The 27,541-nt window shown below is 46.0% G+C and overlaps 1 protein-coding gene across 1 annotated transcript in view; it reads right to left on the reverse strand.

Moving 5' to 3' along the window:
- Positions 1-12,134: 12,134 nt before the first annotated feature.
- The window catches only part of MSANTD1 (Myb/SANT DNA binding domain containing 1), a 47,168-nt gene continuing 31,761 nt past the window's right edge, over positions 12,135-27,541 (reverse strand). Inside the window, exons 2-3 of the mRNA XM_075570251.1 lie at positions 21,023-21,295; positions 12,135-12,880 (exon numbers count right to left, since the gene is read on the reverse strand). Coding sequence (XP_075426366.1) covers positions 12,640-12,880; positions 21,023-21,295 — 514 coding nt within the window. The 3' untranslated portion in view covers positions 12,135-12,639. The remainder of the gene's footprint in view (positions 12,881-21,022; positions 21,296-27,541) is intronic.

Consider the following 27,541-nt stretch of genomic DNA (forward strand, 5'->3'; position numbering starts at 1 on the left):
TTGCCCCAAAGGGAACAGAGGACCTATCCCAACTCCTACACCCGCCCCTCCCTCTGCCAAGACACCCCGTACCGCTGTGCCCACCACAGCAGGGCCCTCAGGGGCCCAGGTCCCTCCAGGGACCACAAGAGATGTTGCTCTCCCATCTGGAACAGTGACTTCTGCACCTCTCCCTGGAGAGCGGAGAGAAGGAGAGGGGGTCGCCCTGGAGCGACCACCCTCTATTATCACTGTCTCCCCCCGAGGGGAAATACCCTGTGCCGCTGCGCCCACCGCGGCGGAGCCCTTGAGGGCCCAGCCCTCCCCTGGGTCCACAGAAGATGTCACTGGCCCATCTCAAACAGTGACATCTGAACCTCTCCCCAAAGAACAGAGGGAGAAGGAAAAGACCTCAAGGGCCCAGGTCCCCACTGGGATCACAGAAGATGTCACTGCCTCAACTCAAACAGTGACATCTGAACCTCTCCCCCCTACAAAGAGGGACAAAGGAAAAGTCACCCCACAACAGTCACCCTCTGTTGTCGCTGTCCCCCCCCAAGAACACCTTACCCCCAATTTAAGCACCGTACAGAGTGTGGGGGAGCAGGAGGAAGCTCCTGTTATGGAGGTAGCAGCACTCTCTCCTGGGGAATCAATTCCCAGAAAGAGGAAATTTAAAACAAATAAGAGGGTGATTGAGGAGGTAGAGGAGGGTGAACCATATTACGTTTACCTTCTGAAGTCTCTGAAGCGGAACGTAACATCAGTTCCGCAAAAGGTGGTCCTGTCCGGCCCACTGGTTACGATTAGCCAGTGTAAATCGGATCCTACACACGTACAGCCCCCCCCCCTCGAATTTCTGGAGGGAATACAACTGAAGGTACCCGGCGTCTCTGGGGTGGAAGGCCAAAATGCTCAGCAGCATGAGGCCTTGCCCATAGATATAGACGTTGGGGTGCCTCTCAACGCCCCTCCCGGTTGGAGAGCATCCCCAGGAGAATTGTGCTTCGGTGAATTTGCCTTGCCGAATGCACCTATCTTTGGAGCCAGCCAAGATCCCCCTACGGCTGTACCGTCTTCGAGTGTCGCACCTGAGGCGGAGTCAGGTTTTGCGTCACCAGAAGTAGGGGATGGGCTAGGGCTGACCCCCATGGTTGAGGATGGAGAGGGGGAGGCAGGTGTAGGTAGGGATGCTTTAGTGAGCACTTCGGATTTCAACTGGAGGCTATCTGACGTGAGCCCTCTTAGTGGGGAGTTTTGGTCTTTGTCAAAGATGACTGCCAGGCTAGACTCTCTCCTTGGGGTGCCTACAGAAGAGTGCCCTCCCGTGATTGAGGCAGATGCCCCTAACATTCCATTTACTTACACGGCGATAGAGGAGACCAGGAGGGTAATGGGTACCTTTTTTGTTCAAAAGGTCACTCCAGAAACCGCTGCCTCTGCCATGCCGCCACCAGATACCCCTGAACATCCTACCCCGGGGTTGGAAGTGGAGGTTTTAGTGGACCCCCTCGTGGAAACACCGAAGGGGGAACCCACTCTAGGACTGAGAGAGACCCCCACAGGGGAGGGTGAGGGTCTTAAGCCTTTCAGTCAAGAGGAGCTTAGGGAGTTGGGGCTCAGTGAGGAGTCTTCTGGCACCGTGGAGTCGGTGGACTCTTTGACCCCTGTTATCCCTGCCCAGGAGCTAGATGCTTTCCTAGAGGATACCCTCTGCAAGCATAAAAACTTTAAGGTGAAGTTGGCCCTTGAGAAGTGGAAAGATGCCTCGGTCATTCTCCACTCTCTCGGAGTTTACATCAGGGCCAACCACAAGGCCAAAATCTCTGGGGCTATCCATATTCGGGCCCTGAAGTTTGAAAAAGTGATGCGAGACCACGTAAAGGCTTCTCAGGGTATAGTACCCTGAGCACCTGTGGGGAACCAAAAAACTCCTGATTACCAATGGCGTTAAGCATCGGTACGCTAAATGTTAACGGCTGTAAGGATGGGTTTCGCAGGTTCCAGGTACTCTCCTTCTTGCAGAAGGGGAAGTATTCTGTGAGTTTCCTGCAGGAAACCCATACCACTCCAGAGGCTGAAGCCAGCTGGCATTTGGAGTGGCGAGGCAGTGTCTTCTTCAGCCATCTCACTTCAACATCTAGTGGGGTGGTGACCCTGTTCTCTGAGTCCTTTCAACCAGAGCTGCTGCTTGCCAAAGCTGTTGTTCCAGGTCGCCTGTTGCATATCAGGGTCCGACACGAGGACTACACGTTTAATTTCCTGAACGTGTATGCTCCTGCCACCGGACCCCTGAGAAGGCAGTTCTTCGTCAGAATGTCTGAATACCTGGAGACAGTCGACGCGGACGAATACGTGGTGCTCGGGGGTGATTTTAACTGTACCCTCGAGGCTCGGAAGGACCGGAATGGTCAGGAGCCACACCCGTGTTCTGCGTCGGCCTTGCGGGAGGTCATCACCCGCTACTCCTTGGTAGACGTCTGGCGAGAACAACATCCTGAGGCATCCACTGAGTTCACCCATGTTAGGGTGTTTAGGGGTGAACGGATGTCCTGGTCCCGGATCGACAGACTGTATATTTCCAGCCACAGCCTGTCGCGAGCCCAGTCCAGTGCCATTAGGCTGGCGCCGTTTTCGGACCACAATTGTGCGTCCGTGACGCTGATGCTGCTACCTGCAGCACCTTCGGCCGCTTATTGGCATTTCAACAATTCGTTGTTGGAGGACAAGGGGTTTGCGACGTCGGTCAGAGACTTTTGGATGGCCTGGAGAGGTTGCAGGTCAGACTTTGCCACGTTAGAGCAGTGGTGGGACGTGGGCAAGGTTCATCTGCGCCTCATATGTCAGGAGTACACCAGAGGTGCCAGCGGGCGGCGCGATGCTGAGATCGAGGCCCTCAGGGAGGAGGTGCTCGATCTCGAGAAGCGGCTGTCTGTGGCGGGAGACCAATACCTGCAGAGTATGTACATGGAGAGGATGTGTGCTCTCCGGGAATTGGAAGGTCGGAGAGCTCGGGGGGCGTATGTGCGATCCCGCATCAACTTCCTTCGAGAGATGGATCGCGGGTCGTGCCTCTTCTACACGCTGGAGAAAAAGAGGGGAAACCGTAGACATATCACATGCCTGTTGGCAGAGGACGGTACCCCTCTGACTGACCCGGAGAGCATCCGGGACAGAACCCGGAGATTCTATGTAGATCTTTTCTCTCCGGAGTCCATCCAGCCAGATAAATGCAGGGTCTTATGGGAGGGGCTTCCCACGGTCGGTGAGGATGGAAGGGAGCGGCTTGAGTTACCTTTGACTCTGGCCGAGCTCTCTGAAGCCCTCAGTCTCATGTCCCGCGGAAAAGCGCCGGGGCTAGACGGGCTGACTGTGGAGTTCTTCCGGTTTTTCTGGGAGATGCTGGGACCTGATTTCACCGAGGTCCTAGCCGAAGCCCTGGAGATCGGTGAGATGCCACTTTCGTGTCGGCGGGCAATACTGTCTTTGCTGCCGAAGGGGGATCTCCGTCAGATCTCTAATTGGCGACCGGTCTCACTGCTCAGCACGGACTATAAGATCGTAGCCAAAGCGCTTTCGCTGAGGCTCAAGTCCGTACTGGCAGAGGTGATTCACCCTGACCAGTCCTATACTGTCCCGGGCCGGAGCATTCATGACAACATTTTTCTGGTCCGGGACCTGATGCATTACGCACAGAGGACTGGTCTATCACTCGCCTTCCTGTCCCTAGATCAGGAGAAGGCGTTTGACAGAGTGGATCACCGTTACCTTATGCAGACCCTGCGGGCGTTTGGCTTCGGCCCACAATTTGTGGGCTTTCTCCAGATGCTGTACGCTTCTGCAGAGTGTCTGGTGAAGATTAACTGGTCCCTGACGGCACCTTTTGTGTTTGGTCGGGGAGTGCGTCAAGGGTGCCCCCTGTCTGGGCAACTGTACGCGCTGGCCATTGAGCCCTTCCTCTGCCTACTGAGGAAGAGGCTTACCGGGCTGGTGCTGCGGGAGCCCGACATGCGGGTAGTCCTGTCGGCTTATGCCGATGATGTGCTCCTCGTGGCCCAGGACCTAGATGATCTAGAGCGGGCACAGGAGTGTCAAGAGGTCTACACCGCGGCCTCTTCTGCTCGGATCAACTGGTCCAAGTGCTCCGGCATCTTGGTGGGTCCCTTAAAGGTGGACTCTTTGCCCCCCACGTTTCGTAATATCTCGTGTGGGAGCGATACTCTCAAGTATCTGGGAGTCTACCTGTCTGCTGCAGAGGACCCTGCCCCAGAAAACTTCAGTGATCTTGAAGAACGGGTCATTGCTCGTCTGGGGTCATGGGTGTATCTGTCGAATGCTTTCCCTTAGGGGAAGAACCCTGGTGATTAATCAGCTAGTGGCCAGTCAGCTTTGGCACCGGCTGATAGCCATGGGTCCGACCCCCGAATTTATTAACAAGATCCAGAGGAAGTTGATGGATTTTCTCTGGATGGGGAAGCATTGGGTCTCTGTGGGAGTTGCGTGTCTCCCTTTGGAGGAGGGTGGACAGGGAGTGGTGTGTGTCCGCTCCCAGTTACACACTTTCCGCCTCCAATACCTGCAGAGATACCTATTCGCAGATCCGTCTCCGCAGTGGTGCCAGCTGGCAACCTTTTTCTTTCGCCAGCTGCGCAATATGAGGTATGACCGGCAACTCTTTTTCATCAGGCCCGAGGGTTTAGGTAGAAACCTCTCGGAGCTGCCGGCATACTACCGGGACTTACTGAAGGCCTGGAAACTGGTCTCCGCGACCAGGAAGAAACAGGCTGTGGGGATTGATTTCCTCGCCGAGCCCCTGCTGTATAATCCGGCAGTGGGGGCTCGGATGTTGGCTTCACCCTCTATTTGCCGCCGGCTAATCCTGGCGCAGGTGACCAGAGTCGGGGATCTCCTGGACTATGAGCGGCGGGATTGGGTAGGGGCAGAGGTGCTCGCGCCCCGTATGGATCTGCGTTCTGCCCGCGTCCCTCGTCGTTTGATCCAGGAGATTAAAGATGCCATACACCCCGACTCCCGCACCTTCATTGAGGGGGTATTGCAGACCGGAAAGCCTTGTCATCCTATCAACTTCGGCTCTCCGAATCTTTGCGTAGAACCAAGGTCACGGCAACCCCCTCGGTCTCTTCTCTCCCCCAACCTCAGCAAGTTGGGGGAAATGTCCCCGGCATGTTTCCGCGGCATGCCGAGGAAAGTCCTGTATTCTCTGGTGCTCCATATAGTGCATTACCTCGCCCTTGTCACCCGCCCAGACACCATCTGGAGGCGGGTATTCCCAGCGAACGAGGATGAGAGACCCCGGTGGAGGGAACTCTATTCATCTTTGGTTCCCCGTCCCGCCGGGGATTTGAGTTGGAGAGTCCTCCACGGAACACTGAGCACAGGAGAGTATTTGGCACACTTCACGGACTCCCCCGCCACCTGTCCCTTCTGTGGCGAGCGGGAGTCCGTATATCACATTTATTCGAGTTGTGCCAGACTGCAACCCCTCTTTTCCTTCTTGAGGAGCTTGCTCCTGCTGTTCTGGTTGCACTTCTCACCTCATCTTTTTATTTTTGGGTGCCCAGTGTCCCGGGACAATAAGCCTAGGGATCTCCTGGTCAACCTGCTCCTGGCATTGGCTAAGGTAGCCATTTGTAAAACCAGGAAGCAGTGTTTGGAGGGGGGGGTCCCGACAAACATCGTGGTCATGTTCCGGGCGCTGGTGCACTCCCGTATTCGGGCAGAGTACTCGTACGCCGAGTCTACTGGGACGGTTTCAGAGTTTGCCTCCCAGTGGGCGTTAGGCGGGGTGCTTTGCTCGGTATCCACCAATCAGGGTTCTTCAGATTTAACCCTTCTGTTTTAAGTGCACTTCATCAGTGCAGTTGTTGGGTTCATTTCATTTTTGTTTGACTGGTTTATCTTTGTTCTACTTGGTAACAAGTAGAATTGCTGTTCAACTGAATTGGCCGGCTTCGCCGGCCAATCAGTTTCAAACCAGATCAAAATAGATTCCCCTCTCACAGAGGTAAAAGGAAAGGTTTCACAGTGTAGTGTAGGACCTGCATTATTTTGGTTATACCTTGACGTTGGTATGCAGGCTTATGACGCCTTTGGCCAAAGGGTTAACTAAATAACCAATTATTATTATTGAAGTATTTTACTTTATATGTTTTGTCAATTGGATGCAGCATTGGGCACCCCCTGTCTCTTGTTATATACAATTGCCACGCTCAGTAGCTCTCTGGTTGACATAAATATATATTCAATTTGTGGTGGGTGGGGGAGTTTGAGCTTGCTGGGTATCTGTGTTAACCTATGTCTCTTTGGAGGCTGTGGCACCTCCTCCCAGAGCTCACTCCTCCTCCTTCACCCTTTTAACTTGGAAGGTCATTTCACTTGCTGCAGGAACAAGACCCATTATGGTTTTTTCCCCTCTCACAGAGGTAAAAGGAAAGGTTTCACAGTGTAGTGTAGGACCTGCATTATTTTGGTTATACCTTGACATTGGTATGCAGGCTTATGACGCCTTTGGCCAAAGGGTTAACTAAATAACCAATTATTATTATTGTAGTATTTTACTTTATATGTTTTGTCAATTGGATGCAGCATTGGGCACCCCCTGTCTCTTGTTATATACAATTGCCACGCTCAGTAGCTCTCTGGTTGACATAAATATATATTCAATTTGTGGTGGGTGGGGGAGTTTGAGGTTTGCTGGGTATCTGTGTTAACCTATGTCTCTTTGGAGGCTGTGGCACCTCCTCCCAGAGCTCACTCCTCCTCCTTCACCCTTTTAACTTGGAAGGTCATTTCACTTGCTGCAGGAACAAGACCCATTATGGTTTTTTCCCCTCTCACAGAGGTAAAAGGAAAGGTTTCACAGTGTAGTGTAGGACCTGCATTATTTTGGTTATACCTTGACGTTGGTATGCAGGCTTATGACGCCTTTGGCCAAAGGGTTAACTAAATAACCAATTATTATTATTGAAGTATTTTACTTTATATGTTTTGTCAATTGGATGCAGCATTGGGCACCCCCTGTCTCTTGTTATATACAATTGCCACGCTCAGTAGCTCTCTGGTTGACATAAATATATATTCAATTTGTGGTGGGTGGGGGAGTTTGAGCTTGCTGGGTATCTGTGTTTGCACATGATTAGGTTGTGCCTATTTACACACACCATGTGAGGCTAGCTGTCTGCTCAGTGGTATTTTCTACAGCTTGAGAGAAGCACTTTCTCAGTGAGCTGGCCATTGGATTTTGCACATTATATGCATTAGGCCGAGTCCATAGAAGGTCAGGCCGCGCTGAGCCATGCGGACGCTCCGCGCTGAGCCCCTGCATCCTCAATGAGGATGCCTTGAGAGGGGGCTCACGCGAGCGTCCGCAGGCGTGCTGAGGCTTTGGAATTTTCAGCCGACATCCAAGCTGTTTTTCAGCGCGCTGTCGGCTGAAAACATCCAATCAGCCTGAAGCAGCGTCAACGTCACGGCGCCGTGACGTCGGCGCCGTGACGTTGACGTCAGTGCGTCGCGAGCGATTGGCCCAGTGACGTCACTGCCCCGCCTCCAACCACCTCCCCCCGGCTCCCTTCGCGCCCGCTGGCTCGCCTGCAAGTCCATGGAATCGCGCTGACTTAAGCAGGCGAGCCTCAGCGTCAGCGCGCCTCCGCTCTCCTGAAGCCTCTATGGCCCCGGCCTTAGGTTGTGCCTATTTACACACACCTTATTAGGCTAGCTGTCTGCTCAGTGGTATTTTCTACAGCTTGAGAGAAGTACTTACTCAGTGAGCTGGCCATTGGACTTTGCACATTATATGCATTAGGTTGTGCCTATGTACACACACCTTATTAGGCTAGCTGTCTGCTCAGTGTTATTTTTCACAGCTTGAGAGAATCATTAACCAACAGTTTATTTCTCATTCTGGGAGTTGCTTATATCTTGCTCTCACAGGCTTCATTTTTGAGTACTGATTTGAAAGTATTATGTTATAGACAGCTGCTTTTTCTATGTGCTGAGTTCTACATATTTCTACTCTAGCACTGTGGATATTGTTTATTGCATTGTACAATCTTGTGCCATTTATGTCATGTTGGCCAGTTATTCATCTAACTGTGGATCTAGGTGATTCCTTATTGTTACTATACAGAATTGGTTACTACAGTGTTAGCTCACCCTTCCTATACATCAGTGTTTTCTGCAGTGCTCGTGTCGGGTCCACGCCATATTTTAATTATTCTGCATTGTTTCTTTTTAATGTTTATGTGTCAACTAATAAATTATTATTTTCATTGTTGGTACACCTGAGTGCTCTGGGCGGGTCTCTTTTTTCTCTTGCTGTTCAATATATATATCGTGCTTATCTGCTCTTGCAACTTAGCTGTCTAGGACAAATAGATCAAAGCAGTACTAAAGCAATTAATGGCTTAAATAGCTAGCTACCAGTAGGAAACAGAAGTAGCAAAGAAATTTAGCTGGTAACACAAAGGCTAAATGAATGAACTATAATCAAAATGTCTCATCACATAAATATATCCATGCAAAAATGGTAAATAATTAATTGGACAAATCAAACCACAGTCACGATAATCAAAAAAAGATCCAGTATAGAATACCTATATCAGGTATATGGAGTAGTTGTAATTCAAACTGATGTAGTTCAGTAAAAGGTAAATAAAGTGTGTAAGTGCTTTATGCTCATCTAGACCAGCAAGATGGAGTAAAATATAATGGGGTAGCGGAACCAGGTCAACAATAAATCAATTGACTAGTATACTAGAGGCATTCAGACAGAGTGAAAGATCAACACAGAGGTATATGTAATATGGCAAGGAGACTGGAATCCTCCCAATTATACTGATATGAATAGTATAATGTAAAACCTCTGCTGTACAATTAACGTTCCGAACCATACAGAAGTTGAATACTCCAGCATCTGCATCCAGTGCAGAACACAGTGCGCTGTATAGAGATCATAAAGACCAGCAAAATCACGGGACAGAAGTATAGATACTTTAACCAAGGAGACTGGAACCATACCCTGGTAGACAATAATTTTAGGATATAGAAGGTATATCAACGATCAGCTGGATCACATAGAACCACCACAAAAGTGTAAAGACATAGCGTGCCATATCAGCAAGAGATTAAAGACAGCAGGAGAGTTTTAATTCCTCATTTAGTCATCTTGGCGTCAGTGTTAAGGGTGAAGATCAAACGGGGTTCTTGTTGTAGAAGGAGTGTATTTCTATCGCCACCTCGCCTAGGTCTAGACACATGAGCAATCGGCCTAAAGTGTAAAGTTGCCAGAGTGACCCCTTTCCTGAAAGGGTCTTGCTATTGACGGAAATGTGAATTCTTCACAGTCCAGTGAACTGGTCAATGCCTTTCGAATGGCTGATCTATGTAGATTGATCCGAGCTTTGGCCATACAGGAAGACTTGCCTATATAATAAAGACCGCAGGGGCACTTAAAGTACACTGCGAACTTTGTTTCACAGTTCATGAAATGGTTCATCTTGATCTTCGTGCCATTGTGTGGAAGGGTGAATGTCTTGCCAGTGATCAGGAATTGGTAAGTCATTGGCCTGCAGTGCGATACTTGTCAGTGGGGTCGGACTGAAAGCCTACTGTATGCTCCTTCCCCTTTTAAAACAAAAAAGTGGAGGTGAGGAGAAAATATAACCTATTGTCGCGTCGCTTACCAATATGTGCCAATGCTTAGAAAAACTGGCTTTAATATGATTAGAAACAGTGGTGCATACTAATAAAACAGAAACGTGAGTAAGTAGATCTATAAACATGCTCCGTCAGGAGATGCTCCCTATTGGTGGCACGCGTCCTCTCCAAAGAGGAGAAAACCAGTAGAGTCATACAGTAGGTGCTTATTCTGTAAGCTCCATTAGCGCTGAACCACGCAATCTGTACAGAAAGCCCCATTGACTTGAATGGGCTGTCTATGCAGATCGCATGGTTCAGCGCTAACGGAGCTTACAGAATAAGCCCCATAGTCTATCAATAAATCTATTAGCCATATGTAGTAAAGCAGGGTCCAAATTAGCCACATCACTGGTGTTCCGTAGTAACTGGGAATATGGTAATGTGCGCTTAAGGGCATTTGGGTGATGACTAGAGGCTAGTAGGAGGGTGCTCTTGTTGGTATCTTTATGAAAGATTCTCATCCCCAAAGTGTAATCACATTTGTTCACAATACAGTAGTATCGAGAAAACTAATTTGCATTTTGCTAAAAGAAAGCCGTAAACCGTTTAGTTGAAGCCAATGAATTTAGATGATCAGTGAATTGAGTCAGAGAACCCTCTGGGCCATGCCAAATAAGGAAGACCCCATCAATGTATCACCTGTAGTAGAATTAAATGAACCCTGAATAATCTTTATTGGAAAAAATATGTAACTGTTTATAATCGTCCATAAACGATTGGCAAAGGATGGGGCCATGTTTGACCCAGATATATATATATATATACATACACAGTATCATTACTATGTTAAGCATTTTCAGTAAGTTTCAACTTAAAGTGACATAAAGCAAACGCTAGAGACATCCTTACAAGTTTCAATGTACAGTATTTACAAACAGACTTTGAAAAGTAAAAAAATAATATTTAAATGTGCCTGTTTGGAACATGTTAGGCTAATTATAAAATAGTGAGCGGTTCAGCGCTACAGTAACTAAGGAAATAATGCAACATCTGTTTAAAAGATGCAGTGGCCAGAGGTGAATTGTAAAGTAGTTAGAAAAGCATGACAATGCAATGTATTGTTGGGCTCTCTGGCAGTAAAAGGGTTATCACAACTCCCTGAAAAATATTGTTTTATTAATCAACATTTGTCCAAACCGCTGGCATGTGTTTTCAAATTAAGTGACCAGGACGAAAAAAGGAAAAAAGATGATGTATACGAATATATCATCGGAATGGGGACCACCTGTTAGCAATAGTCCTTCTTTACACATATAAAGATTAAATTGTTTTATTTTATTATTTACACAACCTATTGAATGCAACTTCGCAATGTTGCGTTCTTCCTTTGGCAAACACAATCAAACTTGAAGTAAATATTTGGCTGGTTTCCTTTTCATCTGTGTCTCTGTATGAGGGAGTCAATCAAGTGTTTAGTTAACATTTCGTGTGAGGCCCGGTGCAGATAACGAGGAAGGAGAGTGGAAAAGCTACACCTGAAAACTTCCATTCAGCATATAATTATATCACACAAAAGGGAGTATGTAGCAAGGAAGCCAACCCCTCCCATGTTTCAGCTTATCTGTGCACAAAGTAACTTAATTCTTTTTTATGTTATGATAATAAAATATGAAAAATAATATATTGTATGTATGTGTGTGTATGTTTATATATATATATATATATATATATATATATATATATATATATATAAATACTTATAAGTGGCTGTTTTTTGTAAAAAAAAAAACAAAACAAAAACAAAAAGCTTGATTCAACGTCTTATAAATGTCATTGTCATTTTGGATATGCTGTAAGGTCTCTTCTTGCGCCTGGAATAGCAACACCTTCCCCTTAGTAAATATGGGCCATTATAGCAGTGATAATCTCAAGTTTTATTGAAAATAAGTACTAAATGTAGTTTTTTGGGAGGGGCTGTGTTATTCTTTTCTCAACGTGAAAAAGCCACAGCGCAAAATGAGCAAAGCGTGGCCCACACTAGCCACACCGCAACTGGCAAATACAGTTGTAACAGAGTTGTCAGAATGCTCAAATACCCAGCTGTAGATTGAATAATCAGTCCCAAAATACAGGTAGGTGTATAACATGAATGTGAGTTAGTCCATAAAGCAAAAATAAAGCCATGAATCCCTGAAAACCGAAAGTGTATGAGAAAACTCACCACAGTCAATTTCATTGGGGGCGATAATAAAGCATGAAAACAATTAGACTCACGGACACCTCCTTGTATGGATGACGTGCTGCTGCTGGTAAGTCCAAGGTAGATACGAGAAGAGTAGAGCGCCGGCAGAAACTGGAGTCAGGAGGGGATCCAAATAATCAAAAAACTCTTTATTGGAGTAAAATACGCACAGGAAAACACCTGTGCATATTTTACTCCAATAAAGAGTTTTTGGTTACTTGGATCCCCTCCTGACTCCAGTTTCTGACGGTGCTCTACTCTTCTCGTATCTACCGGGCAAATACAGACTGAGGTAACAGGAAAAAATATTCCACCTTTTTAAGCTTGTTAACAAAAAACGTCCATTTTAGGTTTTTCCTCAAATTAAAAGATGCTATTTGCTATAGCGGAATGACGCTAGTGGGGTTTTCTCTCTCTCTCTCTCTCTCTCTCTCTCTCTCTCTCTCTCTCTCTCTCTCTCTCCCTCCAGATTTTCAATACTATGTTCTACAGTAAATACAAATATATTCAACATGTTAGAACTGGAGAAACACCCTTTTTTTCCCCTCCTTCACGTTCGTCCTCTTGGCTCCTTCAGAGTAAATAATATACATTCCTAAACTTTCATAGAAGTATTTTTTAATATAGCTATAAAATCTAGATTACTATGTAAATACTGCAAAAAAGGCTCGCACGCACATTCATGGGATCTATGTTGCAAATTAGCATATTATGCCTCGTTCGCAGGCAACCTTAACCCTTACACTTCTCGAGGTCAGTTACGCAGTAGATTTTGAAATCATTTTCTCTAGTAGATTCATCATTCTCTCCTGTAGCTGAAGACTTTGTACTTGAATGATGTTTTGCTGGTCGAGAATTCTGCGCACCTCCCGGCAGGTTTCCTCCATGGCCCGGCTCAGCTTTTTCTGCTCCTCCAACATGCTCTCCATTATTTTTAATTTCTTTTTTTGGAAGTTGCAGCTTTGCAATTTTCTTTTCTTGACTGGCCTCTCGCCAGACCTGAAACGGGAAAGGATGAAATGAAGCTGGATAATGAATGCTAAGGGCAGACCGGCACGCTAAAGGCAGACATCCAGGCTTGAACGTGCTATTCACATAGAAGTGAAAGGGGCGATGAGCCGTGGAAACATGAACAGTTACCATGTCAGGGAAGGGAGCCTTTCGATTTGTGCAAAGTGTTATTAAATACCATGTTACAGAAAGGTCTGAAATAACAGGAAGGAAGAAATATACATATAGACAGGTATACACCAGGATATTGGATACAGTATAGGGGCTGCTTTAAAAAATGGTATCCATTATACATACAGCTCAACCCCGTTATAACGCGCATCCACTTATAACGCGGTGCAAGCGTGGCTCCCAATTTCCGTATGTATGAATACTTTACAGCATGATTATTGGTATCTTAAATACTTTGTTGTACAATGCATACAATTGTACATTATTTCTAACGCGATCCGCTTATAGTGCGATGCGATTCTTTGGTGCTGTAATTATATTCAATTTGTAATGATTTTAACAGTTAGCACTGCTTTATTTGCTCTGTTCTGCAAACCTGGATCTTCAGTAACTGTACACTTTTTGGCTTATTAGGATGGCATCATTCAGCATCACTTTTGCAGCAGAAAGGCAAACACTAGGGGGTGACACTTTTCCTGTACAAGATGATTTTATTTAAATGTTCTCATCATGAAAGGCTCTGTCTGGATATAAAGATCGTATAAAACCTTGTTGGTTACCGGGGAACATAAACATATTTAATAAAATGCAACAACAACAAAAAGTCAGACACGTAGGTATTTTAGAATGACACATCAATCACATCCATGTAATCCACTGAACAGATCACTGCCAGAAGTTGACCTTTCTCAGGGTTAACGTTCGGACGTTTGAAGCAGGAGAAACTGGTTCAAATCCCAGTGTCGGCTCCTTATGACCTTGTGCAAGTCACGTTATCTTCCCGTCCTCCAGGCACCACAATTAGATTGTTAGCTCTTTGGGACAGGGACTCATTGTTCCAGAAAAATGTTATGTACTGTACACTGGGAGTGCTACATGAAAAAATATATATTGTTATTACAATTATTATTATTTGGTCCTAGGTAGGATTTCCTTTCTCAACCAAGCAATGTGTTATTGTCCCTTTCAGCACTGAAGGGGCTGGATCTGAACTCCCTAAGATGCAACTGATGGAGAAATTCCCTTCCAACCTCCAACAATGAACCGCAGGCAGCGCTGCCCAGGGGAGATTTCTTTTGTGCTGCTTTGCTAAGAAATACTTGATCTGATCGGTGTGCACTTTTAGACTAAATGGTTTTAAGGAGAAACCAGATAGATAAAGAGAAACGCACTTTCATGAGCCACACGATTGTTTCGCACATTCACTGACAGTGTGCTTTTTATGCCTTTTATGTTTACCATGAAATCAAGTCTAAATGTGTCAGATAAGTAACTTTGGTGCACATGCTCTTACTGCCCGGGTATAAACTCTATGGGGGAAACACTCATGGACACCACAAAGATCGGGTAAGACAAGGGACCTTGTATGAAAAGGTTAACTGAAGGACTTTCTCCCCCCCCCTCAAGATGGAGCAGATGTATAATTAATGTTTAGCACTGGGGGGGGGGGAGGGAAGAGAGAGAGAGAGGGAAACTCCAGTCTTCAAGGGTCACCAACAGGTCAGGTTTCAAAGATATCCCTGCTTCAGCACAAGTGGCTCAGTCAGAATGAAGTTGGGATATCCCTTATACCTGGCCTGTTGGTGGCCCTTGAGGACTGGGGTTGGCCACACTTGGCTTTGGGCATACGGTAACAACCGGCAATATATTGAAGATATGCAGAGGGCTCGCTAACTTTGCCATCTTTTGTGCTTTACTTAAAATAAAACGTTGTTCAGTGATTTTAACAAACTTTTACAGTCTGCTGTTATTCGTAACCTAACCGTGTTTCTGTACAAACCTTTGCAATGAGGGGCTATCCTGGCTAAACACTGATATTTGATAGCTTAATGTATACTAAGTGGCTTGCTGGTGCAAAACAGATTTAAACATTCAATTGTTTTAATTATGAAATAGTGAACAAAATATACACTTATACTGTTCAAAAGCCTTTTTTAAGTATATACATATCAGAAGTTCTGTGTAACAGGGGAGTAATCCCTGTTCAAGTAATGTGCCTTTAATCTAGCAGTGTGGTGGTTAACTGCTGGTAGTCAATTAATAAACACCACCTGCCTGATCTAGATTGCTTACAAAAGCCTGTCTGTTGAGACAGGAAGTAACGCCTTAGCTCTGACTGAGAGCTGAACTTTGGAGACAGAGTAGTGTTCTTGAGTCTCCCAGGAGAGACTGACCAAGAGAACACACATCTCTGGAGCTGACCGGTCTTGAGCTCTGCCCAGCATAGCTGATTGCAAGACACCAAATAAGACTTCTAAACCTGGATGCTGATTTTCTGTGCACGCACGGTGCGGTTCCAGGAGAGCAGAGAAGCTTACTCTACAGCAGCTAACAGATAAGACATTCATTATTAAGAGACTGCTTATATCTGATTATTTCATGCTATATGTTTTGGGGCTGCGAGACATGCTTTACTAAGGGAGATGTGAATTAATTGCATAGGATTTCACTAGAAATACTCCCAAGTGAATAGAAGCTTTGTTCCCCACCCTGTGTTTGGATGATTTCCTGATGAAATGGAAAAGGCACAATAAAGCCTATTATAATTTCACCTTATAAAGTCTCCAATTGTGTACCTCTGTGAACGTCCGTCTACATTCTGTAATTCTGTTCAGAAGATATGGGTGTTGTTGAGATAATGTCACATGTGACAGAATACAGAGTTACAGTAGATAGTAAGTTATATAATTGTTTTATTAACAATTTACCTGATTCCTGCTTGTAAACCAAATTGCTCTGGCTCTATAAGCATTTGCTGAACACACACAAGCACCAGACAAAGGAAATAAAACCCCTTGCATGTCTCAGCTGACCATGTTTACATATGGTTACATTAATAAGCAGCGGTAACTCAAGCACACACAGAAATGAGAACGTTAAACCATATACTGTATGTTGCAAATAATGTTTTTTTTTTTTTTTTTACTTCAAGACAGATTATAGCAAAGTGACACAAATGTAACCTAATCGGTAATCGTTGGTGGTTGCTTATGGATAATATAGCAATTAGGGCACTATAATTGCCGCAATTAATAGATCAACCTGCCATCTGCTACACAAACACATTACGGTTTGACCTAATTGGTGCTGCTCATCAGCTTTTATATTATGCTCACTGTATGATTACCCCCCAACCTTGCTTTATTGTGTAATAAACAAATACAATAGTTTCATTTAACGTTATAATTATCCACCCTCCACAACCGGTTGGGGCATTTGCTTCTCGATAATTACTTACACGCATACTTCCTATCTCAGCTCTAGCCGGCAGTACTATTCAATATCAGCGTGCACTGTTCCAGGATGGACTTCTCTCCCACTGCTTAGCAGACTGTCACTACATAGGTGTGCTCAGTGCATTTAATTTGGGGACTCCACGCGGCCTCATCCTTCCTCTGCAGGCTCTGAGACATTTGCTCTTTCTATAAATTATATACAGTTATGCCGTAAATACTTTTAGGTGTCAGATTTGGGCAACAATGTATAAATTACCCAGGTGTAACCCCTTAAAGGAGAAATTTGTGTGCTTTTTTTTATCTATTATTTTTTAACATAGGTTTGAAGCAGAGGGGGGGGGGGGGGGGAGGGACCCTGGAGCTGAACTCCATTCATTTCCGCTCCGGGAACCCCCTGCTTCCCAAGATACAGACCTCCAAAGGGGGTGTCGGTATCTCAGCAAAGTTTAAACTTCCCAGTCACGTGAGCCAATAGGAAGCCTCACCGGATGATGTCACGGCTTCCTATTGGCCTGCAGGGCGCGGGAGCTTTAAAAGCGGCCATTTTGTAATCCGTGCTAGCCGAGCGGAGCAGCTACCGCTACCCCCCCCCCCTTCCCCCCCTACGGAGGTCTGTATCTCCGGAAGCAGGGGGTCCCCGAAGCTTAAACTAATGGGCTCCGGGGACCCGCTGCTTCAATCCTATGTTAAAAAAATAATAATAATCTTGCTTGGATTGCGTCTTTAATAAACATGTCACAGGCGTTGGGTTCACTTTGACAGGAGGAGGGAATGATTACGTATTTTATTTAAGTTGTAATTTGTTTTTGAGTACACCACTTTTTGTATTTTTGTGGAAATGACTAAAATATTCAAAAATGGTCCAAATCCTTTACGTTTAGCTCCAGATCCGATACTTAAAACTTACATATTTTTCAGGGTTATTAAAAATTGGAATCGTTCTGAATTTTCCAACTACTGCCGTATAACACAGCGGTGCGCAAAGTGGGGGTCGCGGGGGGCGCTGAATTTGTCTCGGGGGGGCGGGGGGGACGCGGGTGGTTGCAGAGGCCCCGCGCTCTTCCTGGAGGCATTTAAATGAAATGCCGGGGGATCGCGTGAGGCCTCTGCAACTCTAAAAACTTACCTTGACTCTGCCGGCGTCACTCGTCTCCATGGCAACGTGACATCACTTGACCCCGCGGCGTCAATTGATGCCGCATCAAGGTAAGGGGGGTGGGCGCGAGAAGCAGAGGAGGAAAGGCAGGGGGGCGCAGCTGCAAAAGTTTCCGCTCCCCTGGAATAACACACGCTCAGTATAACTGCACCTTTGGCATTGCTGTGACCTCATTCACATGTCCAGCCTTTTGGTTGATATTAGTTATTGAGCGGAGTTAGGCTTGCGGGCCAGCCCAATGCAAGTCAATGAAAAAAGATCTATCGCACTTCCCTACCAAACCTGCCTGAAGAGCGTTTGTGTACATGTTGGTCAGCACTGGTATGTCCATCTTTAATTCCTGCATGCGGTCAACATTTCTATTCCTAATGTTTTAACTGAGAAATAAACCATAAGGCAACTGAGAGTTGTGGGGTAAGTTACCAACCCTGTAACTGAAAGAAAAAAAAAACTATTAAAGCAGAACAAGGTGTCCCAAGGAGCTTAACAGCGCTATTCCCAGCTCCGGGGACCACCTAGTTTCTGAGATATTGTATATACAGTATAGCATATCAACTACCAGCACACATACTGTAATAATCAGGGGGGGAAATAATATGAACCTGGATTTACAGCTCTGCCTTCTTCCCCTGGTATGCTGGAGAAAGCGGCTTTAACTATTTGAAAGGTTTCTGGAATTACCACTTGAGGGAATGCCACAGCGCCAGTGATCCTGAGGGAGCAGTGTGAGAACCCTTAGTCCACACTACATATCACATCTTAATGGAATACATCCCACGATAGTTTCAATGAGTTAGATCAGGGGTGCGCAAACTGGGGGGGCGATTTTCAGGGAGGGGGGGGGCATGGTGCTTACAGAGGCCCCGTGCTCTTCCCCAAGGCATTTGTAAGTCTCTCTTACCTGGTCTCGGCTGCCCCTTTGGCGACGCGACGCCATGACAAACGTGGCGTCAAATGACGTTGCGGGGCCAAATGGCAACACATTGCCATGGCAATGCGACGTCACATGACGTTGTGATGTCACATGACACCGCAATGTCACAGAGTCGGTAAGAAGGGGGGGCGCAGGCAAGGGGGAGGGCAGACAGAGGGGCGCAAGCAGAAAAGTTGCACAGCCCTGAGTTAGATGACATTGATGGTCCAAGGCCACTGATGCTGGACATGACATAGTCTGTCGTATTCAGCAATGGGGTTATTCAGCAAACTCCTGCTTTATCAAATACAATCAAGCCACTTCTACAGGTCTCTTTTTTTTAATAGAGTGACCTTAACGTGGCTGCCTCACCTTTTCCCTGCTCCTGAGCCTACAAAACCGCTTAATTTAATTCCATTTATTACAAAAAAGGCCAATACCATTGCCTTCAACCACGCCACCATCTATACAATTATAGCCATGGCTGGTCCAGACTATCTTTCTGCCCTCCTGTCACGTAAGTTGTGATAGCTACAGACAGTGACAGGCTATCCTGTGGGGTTTGTGGGGTTTACGGGGTTTACCCCCCACGCAACCTCCCTGAGTGGCAGGAGAGGAGGTGACACTGGGTTTGTGTTGCAGCCAATCATGGTGCAGACCCTATGCCCTTCCCTTTTGCATTAGGGAGGATGTATTCCAAAGTACAGAGTCAGTGTGAGTTGGTGTTCCTTCCCAGCCAGGGAAGGGAGAGGAGCTTCTGGGGCTGAGTGGACCAAGATCTGTGCATAGCACAAGGCCTCAACATTATCTGCTGGCCAGTACCATCCAGGGGTCTGGAACTCATTCTCCACTATATGCAACGCTGTAATACCACCTGCAGTGGCTGCATCAAATAAAGATCCTTTTTATATACTTCTGACTAAGTCGCAGTCTATTGGACAGAAGTATAGGAGAAAAGAACTGTCATGGTAGGGACGGCCTGCAGCTCTGCTGTAGCCTGCTATGATTGGTGGCGCTATCACCAATGAAAAGAACCTGAGGATCACCTATAGCCTGTCCTGTTCCCCACAACATCGCAGAAGCTCATCTCTCCTGGGCCCTCACAGGTAACCAGCACCACACAGTCCTGTAGCCTAGGCAAAATCTCACAGAGGGTGGGGGAGGGTGGGATTAGGGGGGGGGGGGTGTTAACAGTGCTACCCTATTAAAGGAGCAGTTCCTCCTAGTCTGTTTTTTTTTTAGCCCCCAATTTAATTTGGCAGGGTGGGACCCGGGGGCTCCCTGAGCCACACGTCACTATTTGTAGCTCCTGGTATCCACCTGGTTCCCGAGATACCAGTGAAGTTACTGGGGTTAAGTCTCCCTCAGGGGAAACAAAATGGCGACCAAATCTCAGGCCAATAGGAAGCTGCGACATCATTAGTTGTGTCTTCATGCTGGAGGGCCATTTAAATCCCCTTTAAAAACCAGGAAGTAATACGAGTAACTTCACCAGTAAGAATCTAGGGAACCAAGGATCCTGGAGCTGAAAATAGTGTTCTATTTGCTCTGGAGGACTGCAAGTCCCAATCGTGAAAAAAACAAAATGGAGGTTAGTAACAATGGATTGCTTCTTTAAAGAATTGCCTTTCTTCTCCGTGATTTGCATGGGATTCAGCTTCCCCCTCTGCCTTCTAAGAAGAACCCTTCATGGCTGCAATACCTCTGCAAAGAGAAGCAGAGGTCCCAAAATGGGTCAGTCGCATCCATAATGGCTGCCATGCCTCCAGGGGGTACATACTGTGGCTTCCTTTCCCCCTCCCCCCACCACGAGGTTTGTGAGATTTGCGCGCGCACCAACAGGGGGAGGGGGGGTACTCGGGCGGGCTATTTAAACCCTGCGCTTGCAGCAGCTGCTCATTGATTTTATTTTCCCACCTACCCATCCCATTGAGAATGTAATGTTGTGTTATGTCTAACCGTATCTTATGAATCTGTTAGCAGATCCATCGTTACAGCTTTGGCGGAACTGTCAGGCCAGTCATCGTAGGGACACCGTGAATACCCAACATGGGGCTCCACCCGATGTGGATGGGTTGCCAGGTAACGGTCCCCCTGAAAAGATTGTGCGGTCTGGAGGCGCCGACACAGGCGGTCAGGTGCTGTACCCCTGGCACCAATTTTAGGCAGCTGGGCTCTATCCTATGCGGGTAGGCCCAGGCGGCTCTGATAAGGGGGACCTAGGGGCCGTGGAGAGTGTCTCTCGCGGTGGAGAGTGTTTCTCCTGGTGGACGGTAGATTAGGGTGGGTGGAGGAGGGCTCCCCCTGCCGGAAGATACCGAGAATAGGGATGACAAAGGACTAAGATTATGGCTGACAGTTATTTTCAGGTATTGTTAAAACAATAAAGCTGTGACCATTTTAACTTCCACAAAACTGTGTCGTCTCAGTTTGTTAGGTGGGGTGTAAGTAAACCACGGTGGTAGGCACACTAAGCCGTTATGAAGTCCACAGAAACTAGGTACAACACACAGCAATGTAAAGCTGTAGACACAGTGTGGATGCACCAGTGATGGGGTCCTTTGGCATACTAGAAAAACTCAAAGATCCATGAAAGCGTGTGAGCTGCATTAGCAGCACTGTGTGCAAACGAATGGTTATATGTTGAAATGTACCTCAGTTTATAGGACAGTAAGCTGGTCGAGCTCTCCGAATTGTCTTCTTCAAAGCACTCTTCGCTTCCCTCGTAGGCAAATTGATTGTATGGCGCGTAGAGGGGTGTAGACTTAGCCGACGGAGACTGGGAAGCCTCGGTTTGAGACGTGGAGGGTCCAGGCTGCAGTTTCCCATCACACTGCTCCGGTAATTTAGACAGTATCCGATCAATAGTTTGAAAATATGGCCAGTCAGGAGGAATAGATTCAACGTCAGTCATGCATTTTAATTTCCTATTAAAGGGTAAAAACAACAAGAAGTAACTATTGGCGTTCAGTGCCGGGCCAGCCTCAACAATTTCACTTTAAAGATGTCGTTTCATGAAGGACAAAACTGAACTAATGACCGTGACATGCTTAATAAACATACAGTAAACCTGATGCTTTTAAAAAGCAAAATTACATTAAAAAAAAAACCCAGAACAAAACAGATTCAATTCTTTAAAAAAATCAGATATTTACAAATATTGAACTTTTTTTTTTTCGGTCTTAAATGCTTACATTACGCTGAACTTCTCGGGTGCGAGACATTCTGATTTCACATATAATAACAGTTGCCAGCTTTTAAAGATGCATTACAGGTGAGGCTGCCAAGTTTTCTAGTTTGCCTGAAACAACACGAGCCAAACTATACGTGTGCCGGTGTCCCAAAGTTAACTGGGTTTTCCATAGATTTTCCAGCCTAGTGTTACTATTCTGCGTGCCCACATGCTTTTCGTTACTGTAATCTCCCCCTTTCTCTGCGAATTTATTTCCTGCAACACATAGCAAAACGATTGCAGTGGCCATGACGGCAGGGGACCCTTGCCGTGCCAGGCTTCAAGAAGGGGTAGCAACGGCAAGGGGCACCCGAAGGGTTAACACCTTTGTGTGCTCCATGACGTAGCTACCGCGATTGTTGGGTCTGTCACGGCAAAGGGCGCCATGACGTAGTAGCTGCATCATGTTCTATGTGCTCAAGTTCTAGGACAGGTAGTGTTCTGCTCTCCTGTGGAGCACGGAATGCGAGCTGACCAGCTGAGGAACGGAGGACGCCGCCATCTCTTCCGTCCCGTCATCAGTGACGCTGCGGCCATGTGACCGGAGAGCGGCCAGCCAGTCGCCAAGTGCCATCTGCTCTCAAATGGTTAATATCCAAGTAAAGTGCTGTGTCTACAGTTTGTGCTGTTGGAATGAATATTTATCTACATATTCATACACATTGCCTTTACTTTGCACTTTCTATACTGATCACGTACTTTGATGTAAAATGACCCTAAAGTTCTGAAAAATATTGATGTAGAAATACGTGTGTGGTCTTCCTGAATTGTGATTTTTTTTTGTTGTTAAACTGCTTGAGAACTCGGCCCTGATCTCCACACCTTGGAGTTGCTGCTGCATTCTTTCCTCACCGGAACTAGCGTCTATGGGAAGAAAATGTTCATGTATATAGTATAATTGGTTTGTGCTTTTTGAAGTTGGGTGTTTCAATACAACTCTTATACATGTTGTAAAAGGGGCTTTAAAAAAAATAAAACTTTTTTTTTATTTAATACATGCAGCATTTTATTGAAAACTAATTACCTCAGCTGCCAATCGATTCGTTCTCCCGTGTTCAATCAGCAAAATCATGGTTCACAGGGTTTCACTAAATGGCTGCCTTTCAGTTTCAAATCAATCCTTCAGTCAGTGTAACTCAGCAGCTACAATGTATCCTTATATTACTACGGTAACATTATCAATGGTTACAGTTTGCAGCTCAAACTGCTGGGAAAATTGGCAACAAATTATCACAAACAGGAAAGTGTTACAAAGATCTTGCACTTGAGGTGTGCAAAAGCCTGTTATAGAAATCAAAGGGTGCTCAGTGTATTAAAACTCATTAAAAATGGCATTAAGAGTTGCATTTTAAAATACATTTTTTTAGTGAGTATTCTCATACTACAGAACTGATTTATTTATAAACACCACACACATACGGTAGGACCATTCTTGGCTCGCTCCTTTAAAACTGCAGTTCAGTCTTTTTTTTTTTTTCAATTTATTTTTTTACTTCAATAGTTTCATGTGGGCAATCTCTAATTACCTAAAGAACTGTATAGCTGCAGGTCAATTCGATTCTCCATGTATTGATAGGTCGAAATTTGGTGACATAATTAGTGAAGGGATCTGTTTATATTCTGCTTGTCTGTCAGTGGAAGCTCATGAATATTCATGAGCACTCCTGCACTGACATGTGCTAGAGGGAGGGCAGGGCTGACAAAGGGGTGTGCCAGGGCTTGTGACAGGACATGAAGGGGCAGTGCCTTAGCAAATGGCTGTTAAAATAGAATACAAGAAAATTGGTCTTTCAAAGTTGTTTTTTTAAAAACAGAAAATGCTAAAAGTATTTTTTCTTACTACAGAACTGATTTATTAAAAAAAAAACACATGCAGGATATTGACTGAACTGCAGCTTTAAGTGGGATGCAGGGGCTTCAATTTCTTTGGAGCTGAAGGTTGCGGTTGGTTAAAAGAAGTTGAAACGAGGTTACTCTCCTTATAAAAATAAGTTGAGTTGCACTTACAGTTGCAGTTTCATTGGTATTTATTTGAGAAACATCGGAGTACACAATGTTTCAGGTTCAACACAGGACCTTTGAATATCACCTCAACTTATTTTTACAAGGAGAGTAACCTTTTTTTAGTACTAGATTCTGTTGGCCACACAGGGGGGTTTTGTTCCCCTTAATCCGCGCTTATAGTACCCGCGACGGCGACGTGACGGATGACGTCGCCGGTAGCGAAAGTTATACTTTAACTTTCAGCTACGTCACTGGCAACAGGGTGATTGATTGGTTCAGAGGCTGTCACGTGGCGAGAGCCACTGAAAAATCAAATTTAACCTGCTACCAATTTCCCAGATGAGACGTCGCTCCGTCGCGCTTACTATAAACGCTGGCGACGGAGTCAATTGTTTTGTTTTCGGTCGCTGCTGCCGTCGCGGGCACTATAAGCGCAGCCTTAGGTGAACCTTTTTTTGCGCAAATTGTATTTTTTTCTGGTAGATTTAAGGAAACTTAGCAAAACATTAACACTTGTTAGCAGCCAGGCAATAAAAAAGCAGTAGGACTGTAAGGTATCGCTGGAGATCTTGTGGATCTCTTAGCACTGTATCAAGGCATTGATAAAGTGCTCTGTGTAGCACGAAACATGTTGGTAGGGTAATGCCTTGCCTTTTTCCTTCCATGACTATTAAATCTTTTTATGGATAACGCACTTTCCTCCTAATTCTCTTTTTTGGATGATTCCGGTTGTTCTCTGCGATTTCTCTCTTCTGTTGCATCTCTCTCACTGTCACCCCCCCACATCCCCAGGTCTCTCTCACTGCCCCCCCCCTCTCTCAGATCTCTCTCACTGCCCCCCCTCTCTCAGATCTCTCTCAATGCCCCACCCCCATTCCTCAGGTTTCTCTCACTGCCCTTGATAAAGAACGTGTAGTTCGAAATGCATAGGAGGTTATCCTCTATGCTTTGGTTACTCCATTAAACATTTTTGCATCAATTGGATCCTCTCCTTGCTCCTCTTTGGCTGTGCTCTACTCCTTACTTTTCTACCTGGATCTTTCATCAGCAGCTGCACGTCTATCCAGTCTGGAGGAGGTGATTGGGAGTACTATATTTTCCATATTAAGTGGACATTCCCAATGAAACTGAGGGTTGGTGATAACTTCACTTGCCCCTGGTTTTCAGGGATTATCTGTCATATGAAAGTGCTTTATGGATATACTCATTTACTGCATTGAATATTGATTCACCTATACCTTCAATAATCTGGATCTAACTCATTATCATTGGTCTTGTACTTGAACACTCTTGCCACACTCCTTATCTCTCACTGCCCCCTCGGTGCTTTGGTTAGGTAAATATCTGCCTCGTACCTTACCGAGGCTGTCACTGCTCCGCCTGCATGGTCTGTGAGGGGGTAGGACTGGAGGCTGGCGCCGCTGTCTTCCCCTCCTTCTCACATATACACCTTCCGGGGCTCTGACTCCTCACCCGACTCACGCGGGGCACGAGACTGACAGCCCGGTAAAACAGAATCTGTTACAGCTGATCCACCAATACACAGGGTGCGCGGGCTAACGTTAGTGCGGCCTCCCAAGCGGCCCTCTGGCCGCAGTTATGTTTAAGTTACGGGAGGCGAAGGGTGCTGAGCCGTGTTGTTTATGAGCCGCACCGCTTCACATCGTCCTGGCATGCTTCCGGGATCCGATCTCGTGATGTGATGACGCAGGCAAAAAGAGCTGCACGCGCAACAAACTGATAGACGACACTATCCTCGGAATCTCACAATAACTTTTACCTCCTCCATCTGTACAACCAAGGAGCGGTGAAGTCAATAAAAACATTACTACTGGCTCGGGGGAAATGACTGCCTCGCCTGCGGCTAAAATGCAATCACCCAAGGCGAGTGGGCGAGTGCATTTGTCAAGCCCTGTATAATATATATATGCTTGACAAATGCACTCGCTCACTCGCCTTGGGTGATTGCATTTTAGCCGCAGGCATATATATATATATATATGCAAATACAACTGTATGCTCATCTGCATGTCTTTGGCAGGTCTGCAACCCCACCTTTCACCATTATCACCCAGCATACAGCACTTCCACTGCAGCAAGGGATTCTGGGAAATGACATGCAAATCTATTTTTTTAATGTGTCGTCCTGCTCATGCATCCAATGTTGGCCTTACAATTTTTCTAATTCTTTAAAGCAACAATCTCTCCCCCAAATCAAGCATTGTTTTTTTGTCTTTTTTACTATATATTAGTATTATTATCGGTTATTTGTAAAGCACCAACATATTCCGCAGCGCGGTACAATGGAGGTACAGAGTTATGCATATTACATAAACAGAATGACCTACAAATAAGGACAGACAAGCGCAAACATACAGAAGGTAATGAGGGACCTGCTCCAGAGAGCTTACACTCTAGAGCAGGAGTGCACAAACTGAGTGACGCGGCGGTTGCAGAGGCCCCGAGTTCTTCCCCAAGCCATTTAAATGAAATGCCGGGGGACCGCACGAGTCCTCTGTAACCTCAACTTACCGAGATTCAGCCGACTTCAGGACGCGTCTCCATGGCAACCTGGCATCAAATGACGCCGCAGGTCATGTGACATCTCATGACCCCGCAGCGTCATTTGACGCTGCACTAAGGTAAGGGGAGGCACGAGCACTGGGGGAGACAAGGCAGGGGGGCACAGCAACAAATGTTTGCGCACCCCTGCTCTAGAGGGAATAAGGGGCAATGTTGAAACAAAAGGTAAAGTGGCTGCTCGTTGTGGGGTGGAGTATGCGTCAGGGTGGAGTATGCGTCAGGGTGGTGTATGGTCCAGTGGCACAGCTGGACCCATTAATGAATGTTTGAATAGCATAGAGTTTGGTACTGCCGCACAGCCAGTCTGAATAGGGTTGGAGGGGGCGGGTGGATGTAAGGCTGCGCTTATAGTGCCCTCGCCGGCGTTGTTTTCCCTGAGAATAACACGTACACTGAGAGCTAATTATGTGCAAAAACAACAGTTGTTATACATCGCATTAGCATAGGCAGACTGTCACTTTATTGTATTAATTTTGTTGGTATTATTAATATTATTATTACAGGATTGAAGCAGGGGGTCTCCGGAGCTGAACTGTGTTAATTTCAGCTCCGGGAGCCCCTTGCTTCCAGAGATTCTTACCTCCGTAGTGGTACCGTTTTTTCTGCAGTCAGAGAAACTGTGTGCCTAACATAATGGCGGCTTTAAATGTCCCATGTTACGCGGGCCAATAGGAAGTTGTGACATCATCCATTGTGGCTTCCTGTTTGCCAGCATGACCGGGACATTTAAACTTCACAGGGATACCGGCAGCCACTCTGTGTCTCTGGAAGCAGGGGGTGGGGGAGGGGGCATTAACATAGTTTAAACGCAATGCAGCCTGTGCTGCTGCTTTAACAACGTAACGTTACACCCGTGCGTTAACCTTAACGGACTTTAGTGAATATGCGATGTTCAGGTAAACGCCTCTTTTGCATCTCATTATAACTAATACTCGTTATCGTTAACGCAATGTTCTTTCCAGAATAAAACCTGATCTAAAGTTACTTTATTAGCCTTTTATGTGGCGTTAGTTTGGTTTAATGTCACGTTAAGTCACTTTACAGGACTTTGTGGAACTGGGCCTCAATTGGCTAAGGGCCTATTATTTAAATGGTATCTTTTTTTGGTTTTCTTTTAATCTTAGAAAATCATACGTTATTGTAATATACAGTTGCTGCAACACTGGCAAGATGCACAGTGTTTCAACAACAATAGAAAACAATCAGCATTGCTTTAATTTCTTAAGAGGACTGAGGTGGTTGGGTCTAATAAGTCTCCTGTAACCCACGGAGTGCTGGAGAAGTTGGGTTCTGGGTTCCTCCAGCTGGATGCAACATTTTTGCTACTAGAGGGGCCAGCAAAGTAATGGGCTTC

Source organism: Ascaphus truei, chromosome 1 (assembly GCF_040206685.1).
Source record: "Ascaphus truei isolate aAscTru1 chromosome 1, aAscTru1.hap1, whole genome shotgun sequence".
Lineage (NCBI taxonomy): Eukaryota > Metazoa > Chordata > Amphibia > Anura > Ascaphidae > Ascaphus > Ascaphus truei.